Source organism: Balaenoptera borealis, assembly GCF_965194805.1.
Source record: "Balaenoptera borealis genome assembly, chromosome: 6".
In the NCBI taxonomy this organism is placed as follows: Eukaryota; Metazoa; Chordata; class Mammalia; order Artiodactyla; family Balaenopteridae; genus Balaenoptera; species Balaenoptera borealis.
Genome location: NC_138863.1, coordinates 73,651,307 through 73,659,869, shown reverse-complemented (window position 1 = coordinate 73,659,869; position 8,563 = coordinate 73,651,307). Strand labels below are relative to the sequence as shown.

Here is an 8,563-nt window from a genome sequence, read left to right as displayed (position 1 = left end):
ATAGCACAGATTCAGCAGAAAATGTGTCAACTGGGGAGAGATCCAAATGCTACCCAGTTGCACGCCAGGACTCTGATTTCTTTTCTCCAACATTAGAGGTTCAGGGGCAAAATTAAAGCAGAGAGAAAATTTTCATGAGAGCGAGAATAAGAAATTGCTGGCACTATGGAGGACGACAGTGGGAAGTGAAATGTTTTGTCCCAGGCCAGACACTGTGGAGCATGGATCTGGTGGAACTGATGCAGCCTCTGCTAATCTCAAAGCTGTGCTGAGTCATGGGCTCTTCCTGGCACGTGGCCTTTGTTCACAAAACGCCCAGTGATGGCGTGAGTTTGCCTTGTGCATGCTTTCTAAAAATGAAAACTTTTCCCATTCTGTTCAGTGACTAGCCTTTTGCAATATGGATAATTAAAAAAAATTATCGAGGAACAATCTATCATAAGAGTAGGACTGAGTCTTAAAAAGACTGAAAACTAGGGAAAAGAAGACTACTCAGAAAACATGAATTAATACTCTGCTTTCATAGATTGTACAAGACTATTCTGCATTTCACCCAGATGATGACCACTTACATAATGTCCCGGGGAGCTGTTATATGGGGTCCATAAATCCTTGCTGGCATTACCTGGCACTGTCAGTGATGAAGATCATTGGCTGACAGACACAGAAAACAAACTTACGGTTATCCCAGCAGAGAGGGGGTGGGAAAGGATAAATTAGGAGTTTGGGATTAGCGTATACAAACTACTGTATATGAAATAGACAACAAAGTCCTACTGTATAGCACAAGGAACCTTGTAATAAACCATAACCCAAGAGAATATGAGAAAGAATATAAATATATACATATATATGTGTAACTGAATCGCTTTACTGTACATCAGAAACTAACACAACATTGTATATCAACTATACTTCAATTAAGAAAAAAAAGATCATTGGCTGACAGAATTTGTATTGGAAACCAACACGTTAATTAGTCTAATTAATTTGCTGGAGTAATTAATTATCTAGCACTTATCTAATTAGCTAACATTTTCACCTGTCAGAGCCAGAGGTAAATGCCAGACTGGAATTGGGCAGGGGTCGTCCTCGTTATACCCAACAATAAATTGAGAGATAGAGCATGGAATACCAAATACAAGTGGGAAGGCGCCCGCAGTGCTAAGTGGGCATGCGGAGTCTGAAAACTCTCAGTGGGCGTTGGGAAAGAGCAGCAGGTACACCGCTCTGAGGTGGGTCATGAGGTCAGAGAAAATATGTATTATTATAAACTACAAACAGGAACTACCATCCCAAGTTACAAGCAACACACATGTGCAGGCTTATTTTGCCTCAAAGTTGTCATTACCTTCACCAAGATCAGTTTCCTTGGAGATTTTTGGATGCCTAGGGCAAAGTGACAAATGTCCATTTGGGGGTGGCAGTGGCAAGATTTAGGCTGCTACACTGGTTCCCTACTTACTCTCTTTCCTTCTCAATCTGTAAACTTTGCTAGCTGACCAAGATGGACCAAAGGAGGCCAGCATGGAATTCGAGGGGTTTGTCTACAACGACTATCACCAGGAAGAGGAGTATTTCTTAAGATGGAGATCCCTAGTAAGATGTGGGCATTTGATTCTTCACTGTTACACACATTCTGACAGAGAAATCCATGCACATTATGAAATGCCTTGTATCTGCTGCTGTTTGGGCATTTATGGACATTTTAAGCTCTGATGTGCTTGAAAGTCATGAGACTAATATTCCTAATGCTCTCACCAGCATAGAACTTCAGCTGATTGCCATCGGAGCTGAGCCAAAAGGGAAACAGGATAAAGTTCCTCTAAAGTCTTTTAGATTTTCTGTCCCCAGAAGTATAAAGTGAGAAGCAGCAGCAAACATAGTAAATTCATGGATTTCTTAACAGAGATACCCTGTTTTCTGAAAATACTAGTCTGTATTTTGTTATTCTACCTGGGTTGACTTCGGACAGCTGCTTCATTGGATTTTACAGGCAGCCTCGGGTTTAGCTAAATAAAGAGGTCCTGGGAAACAGGCTTTGTTTAATTATCAGAACTTCTGTGTGAATTTGAATGGGCAAAGTTCAGATGAAGGGGTGTTCTGAGGTCCTGACTTTGTGTGTTTTTCTCACTTGTGATCACAAAGAATGAAAACAAGTTGATGAGAGGTAGGATGAGGTGAGAAAATGAAATATTTGGGAACTGAAAGTTCTCACGTGTACTGGACACATTCTGAGACAACTTGGTGGATTTGTTATGGAAATCAATGGAGGACTTGCAACCATATACAGTTGTCTAAAAGTAAATAAGTCTGTGTGCTACCCCAGACCCATGCTGGACCAAGGTCAGATGTAAGGGAAAGGTGTTCTGGTCAACAGTTAACAAGCCAACCAACCTATCCTATTAAAGAGGTAGGATGCCACACCTTCAAAGGGAACCTATCTTCTTGGGGAAGTGTTGCTCCAAGAGCTGGGCTGTAGTTTAAAAGGCCATGTCAGGGAGAATATTTTTGAATTAATGAGGGAGTTTAGAATGCTAAGGGAAAAGTTCCATTAGCAATTTCAGAAGAAAACAAGTTTTAAGGGAGAGTGGCATTCTAAATTGTCATTCTACCATAATTTGATCCATAATTTAATAGTAAATCACAATATTTTTCTTTCCTGATATCAACTTAAGAGTGACTATCCTCATAATACAAAGTATGACTTCGAGTTTTCCTGCTTCCAATACATCCATGAGATCTGAGAGGAATACATATGTTGGGTGAGTAATTTTGATCTTTTATTGGTTTTGATGAGATGGGAGGTTCTTTGGATTTTATATTAAATATTCAGAAGGTGGATTTCTACAGTTATGTAAGTTTCTTAAGTTTAGAGATCATATAGTTGGAACACAGTTCAGAATACAAAACGAAATAAAAACAATGCCAATTTTCTTCTCAATGGCATTTTCATTTCTCAGTTCTTGGAAGGGGTTAGCTCATCTAAGAAAGTGGGGCAATATGTCAATCACATCTCAATTAAAGAAAAAAGAAAGTGGGGCAAAACAAGTCACAAAAAACATGCAAATGTTGAACCAACATGCATGAATGAACGAATTCACAGTTCAGCCTGGAATTCAGCCTGGAGTTCAGTCTTTAATCCCAGGACTGTGGGCTGTATCTGAGAAATAATTAAAGGGGCCTCCCAGTGTCTAAGGGAGATTTAACCGTGTTGCAGCTTATTATGAAGTGATTTCACGTGCTTTGTGATGGACTTTACATAGAATGCACTTCTAAAATACCGTGTAGGTTATTCATCTCAGGGGTAGACATAAATCTGCCAAAGCTGTCTGCAAATTTAGCTCCAATTCCTGCCCCAGGTTCACAGAACATAATAGTGCATTAATCTTCATGAGGCTTAAGGAAGTTTTGCAAGTTCCCTCTAAATGTCTGGCTTAAAGGCTCCATCAGGACAGCATTTCAGAAAATGCTCCACTTACCCATCCCAAACAGAGGTAGCCTCCCACTGTGTTCATTTCTTCAGGGAAGCCAAGGAGAGGGAAAAGGAAACATTATGAAGATGAAGGTAATGGTAAAATGGAAAGACTTCTCACCCAGCACTTTACTTTGGTTACCAATATTTAATACTGACCATGCTATGTACCATGTCATAGTTTGCTAAAAGACTTTATTCCCAACTGCATCTTTGGCTTATGTTTTTGGGAAAAAATGTAAAACAAGATAGAGGAGAAAACAGTAAATGCAAGTCTATTTAATAAAAATTATTTATCTTGGAAAGATTGAAGTATTGCAATTGTCTGATTCATACTGGGTTAAATTTGGCATGATACCCCAAATTGGTCCTTCCTTTGGTCACTGATAGAGTGATCATCTTAGAAGTGCTTCTTTTTTTTTTTCTTAACAAATTGGGGGGGGGGTTGTTTTTTTTTAAACTTTTGCGTTTTATTTATTTATTTATTTATCTATGGCTGTGTTGGGTCTTCGTTTCTGTGCGAGGGCTTCCTCCAGTTGCGGCAAGCGGGGGCCACTCTTCATCGCGGTGCGTGGGCCTTTCATTATCGCGGCCTCTCCCGCTGCGGAGCACAGGCTCCAGACGCGCAGGCTCAGTAGTTGTGGCTCACGGGCCCAGTTGCTCCGCGGCATGTGGGACCCTCCCAGACCAGGGCTCGAACCCGTGTTCCCTGCATTGGCAGGCAGATTCTCAACCACTGCGCCACCAGGGAAGCCCTAGAAGTGCTTCTTGATGAGCCTAATGGAATAAAAATCTTCTACAGACATCTCCCTGCCCCAATTTTTGGACCAAGAGATCATTAGACATTGGGACAGACATCAAAGAAAACTAAAGAATGAATTAAGAGTATTATAATTAACACAAGAGAATATAATTAATGGTTATCCCAGTCTGAGAATTTCTTCTTGAAGATAGGAGAGGTGGAGTGGATCAGTGATTTAAAAAATACAAAGTCCCAGATCTCCTTGACCAACTGAATCAGAACTTCTAGGAGTTGGGCCCAGGTATCCGTACTTTTTAAAGCACCACGGGTGACTCTGATATGTAGAGTTTGACTCACTGGAGTAGATGAATGACACTCTTTCATAGAGTGATGATTCACAGATTCAGCTGGGAATCCAAAGGAAAGATCTCCAGATAGTGAAAGCAGTTTTGGCAGAGTAAAACAGAAAGCATAACAGAAACTGGAAGATAAAGTGTACGGCAGTGTTTCTCAGACTTTAATGTGCATGGGAATCACGTAACAGTCAAAATTCAGATTGTAATTGAGTATGTCTAGGGTAGGGACTGAGATTTTGCATTTCTAACAAGCTGTCCAGGCGATGCTGCTGACGCTCCTGGTTCATTGACCACACTTTGTCTAGCAAGGGACAGTGGGTAAATATCTTCTTGCCCCTCAGCAAGAGAAGAAAGAAGGTGTCCTTCTGCTCTGAGGCTTTGAGGCTTTTTCTGATGTAGGAAAGTGCACTAACATCATGGAATGCTTTCTTTTTGAAACCAGCTATGATCCACTAACTAATTAAGAATCTGTTATCCTAAATGTTTTTGAACTTAATAGTATTCCTGTTCTACTTCCTGAACAGTTAATTCAACACATAAAATTTTTTAAGATTTAGGAATGAAAAAAGATACATGAGACAGCTTGCATGAGGGAATTCAAAATCTTTCTGGGAAGGCAGAAAATTAACATATGAAATGCCAAATAAATGCTTTAGGAGCACAGTGGGGGGAATTCATACTGACCAGAGAGGAAAGATACTTGGAAAAGCCTTCACAGAGGGGGTGATATTTGAATTTGACCTTGAAGAATGAGTAGGATACTAATAGGTGAAAAACTGAGGGCAAGGAGAAGGATGTTTCAGGAACAAAGGCCTAAAGCAGGGGTTCTTAACTTCGGCTGCACATCAGATCATCCAGGAAGATTTAAAAAATAATTTCAGAGTCTAAATTAATTGGGGCCTGAGCAACAGTGTTTTCTTCAAAACCCCCTGGTGATCTTAATGCACAATCAGGTTGAGGACCATTGGAGATACAGAAACATACAAGGTTTTTGTTAAGATGTTTTAAGGTATTTGGAGGGAAATGGGAGGACCGCAGAGCAGAGAAGTTCCAGATGGTTCTTGGTAAAGATGGCTGGATCCACTGTGGTGCGAGGCAGTGTTCATGCAGGAGGGGAAAGGGCAGGAGGGCTGGCAGCCACGGCATCACCAGAATGGATGATATGGCCAGGGTGTGTTGGGACGTCACACCCAAGATGAGTGGGAGCGAACAGGTAACCACTGAACTGCGCTGGGTAATGGAGTGATGGGCTGACATCAAGAATGGCTTTAAGACAAATACCATATGATACCACTTATATGTGGAATCTAAAATATGACACAAATGAACGTATCTATGAAACAGAAACAGACTCACAGACATAAAGAACAGATTTGTGGTTGCCAATGGGGAGAGGGGATGGGGGAGGGATGGATTATGAGTTTGGGATTAGCAGATGCAAACTAGTATGTATAGAATGGATAAACAACAAGGTCCTACTGTACAGCACAGGGAACTATATTCAGGATCCTGGGATAAACCATAATGGAAAAGAATATGAAAAAGAATATATGTATATGTATAACTGAATCACCTTGCTGTACAGCAGAAATTAACACAACACTGTAAATCAACTATACTACAACAAAATGAATTTTTAAAAAAAGCATGGCTTTAAGTCCTCCTAGTTGTAGTCCTTTCTTTCTGGTAAGCTTGTCTTTCCATTGGCTTCTTAGTAATATCTCCACATTCTCTTCTGGGCATCTGGTGGAAGAAGGCTGCTGGAAAATAGAGTTTCTACATTGAAGTGTCCTCTTTCTTACCTTACCTTCTGTTTTTAAGTCTTACTTTCCTTATTACAATAATTTTGTACTCTTATGGTTTCACATGATTACTAAAATTAGGTCTTTCACTTTATCACTTCCCCTTTCTCCAAGCTCTTTAGTCTCACTTCTTTTCCTTCACGCTTTTTCTTGAGCATTTCTTTTTGATAAGCTCTAAATCCTGTTTCTCTAGAACTCTGTGCCTGTTTATTCTTCCTTTTCCCCTATTATACCTACATTCAGTCTCTCCAGGATCCTACTCAGCTTTCTGTTTTGACCCCATCATCCTGCTTCACTTACTTCTCATTTAGATCTTCTAATGAAAAAAGATCATTTCATAGTATGTTAACAAAGAACCTCTTATTGGTCAGCAGGCTAATGTTGTTTAAAATGTCAGTGGCTTCTTGCTCAATCCAAAACAGGCTGATCGGGGCTTCCCTGGTGGCGCAGTGGTTGAGAGTCTGCCTGCCAATGCAGGGGACACGGGTTCGAGCTCTGGTCTGGGAAGATCCCACATGCCGCGGAGCAACTGGGCCCGTGAGCCACAACTACTGAGCCTGCGCGTCTGGAGCCTGTGCTCCGCAACAAGAGAGGCCGCGATGGTGAGAGGCCCGCGCACCGCAATGAAGAGTGGTCCCCGCTTGCCACAACTAGAGAAAGCCCTCGCACAGAAACGAAGACCCAACACGGCCAAAAATAAATAAATTAAAAAATAATAATAATAAATGTGCAGTGAAAAAAAACAACAACAACAAAAAAACAGGCTGATGGAGTAAAGGACTGGTGTCTACTCTGCACATCCATTGAGAGAGAGAGGAAGAGAAACAAATTTGAGGGAGACACTGGTTTTTTTAGGAGCCAGGCCTAGAAGTAGACACATCACTCCCACCCACATTCCAATGGCCAGAACTCAGTCATATGACCTCACTTTACTGCAAGAGAAGCTGGGAATGTGGTCTAGCAATGTGCCCAGGAAGAAAAAGAATTGGGGTTTGATGAACACATTGCATTCTTTGCCACACCCTATTTTTTCATGTCAGTCTCTCTAAAGCTAGTACCTGTCAGGTCCTCCATGTTGGGAGGTGTAAGAATAAGAGTTAGTTATTCTATGTTCACTGTACATCAGCTGTGTTACAAACATTATCTCCTTCAGGCCTTAGGCAATCTTGCAAAGCAGTTATTATTTTCACTATACCAATCTTACAGATGAGGAAGCCAAAGAACAAAGATAAAATAATATACCCAAGGTTGCACAATTAGTATATATATGGTTGAACTGGCAGGGGAATCTAGGCAGTCTGATTCCAGAGCCCAGTAGCTTATGTTACACGGCCTCTCTTTCGAAGAAAGAAAATAGCCACCAGGGCTGGACAGAATTGGGTAGAAATGACTGTTCTGTAATCTACTGGTTGTATAATCTTACACAAGTTTATCAACTTCTGTAAGCCTTGGCTTCTTATGAATTATTAGTATTACTTACCTAATAGAATGGTCATGGGATTAAATGAGGTAATGTATTTATTATATGCAGTTTTCATGACATTGTAGAATTTTCATGCTTAATGCTATGCCTGGTACATAGTAAGTGCAAAACAAATATTAGCTATTTTTATTCATTATTATACCACACTGCTTCCTTACAAATCAATTAATCCTAAATGAAGGTTTTTGTCCGATATTTGGGCTAGTGGTCATCATAGGTGTAGACTGATATTTCCCTTTTGTGTCGTATCCCTCCAAATTCCTTTACATCTTCTTTGTATTATTTTTTTCAGAAAAGGTTTTGTTCATGTTAAAAATCCTTACCTGGACTCTATGGATGAAGATGTTCTCTATCACTTGGATTTAGGAACAAAAACACACAACCTACCAGAAATGTTTGGGGATGTAAAGGTAAAAGTATTTCTAACTTTAGGAAAAACAACTGAGTTTCCTCTGGTGATATTTCTCCTTATTTTCCTAACATAAACTTTACACCTTTGGCTAGAGAAATGTCAGAGGTTCCAATAGGAACAAAAGCTGTGCTCGTTCTCTGAAACAATTTAGAATGTGTCCATCATGAACAGTCATTTCCACCTTAACAAGATATAAAGGTTCCCAAACTATATCTAATGCAAACATGGTTATTTGACTCTTCTGGTCCCTAGAGATAAATACAATTTTATTGACAATACTGCTGGGTGTTCAG

The 8,563-nt window shown here is 40.3% G+C and overlaps 1 protein-coding gene across 3 annotated transcripts in view; it reads left to right on the top strand.

The window, feature by feature from the left end:
- The first annotated feature begins 1,491 nt into the window (after positions 1–1,491).
- UPP2 (uridine phosphorylase 2) overlaps positions 1,492–8,563 on the top strand; it is a 454,968-nt gene continuing 447,896 nt past the window's right edge. For 2 of the 3 annotated variants that reach the window (XR_014245560.1, XM_082395371.1), the window contains exons 1-2: positions 1,746–2,765; positions 8,151–8,268. Coding sequence is in view for 2 of the 3 variants with exons in the window: in XM_082395371.1 (XP_082251497.1) it covers positions 2,704–2,765; positions 8,151–8,268 (180 nt within the window). In the remaining variant the exon portion in view is untranslated. Of the gene's footprint in view, positions 2,766–8,150; positions 8,269–8,563 lie in introns of all 3 variants that reach the window. The other variant, XM_082395372.1, reaches the window with a different exon arrangement.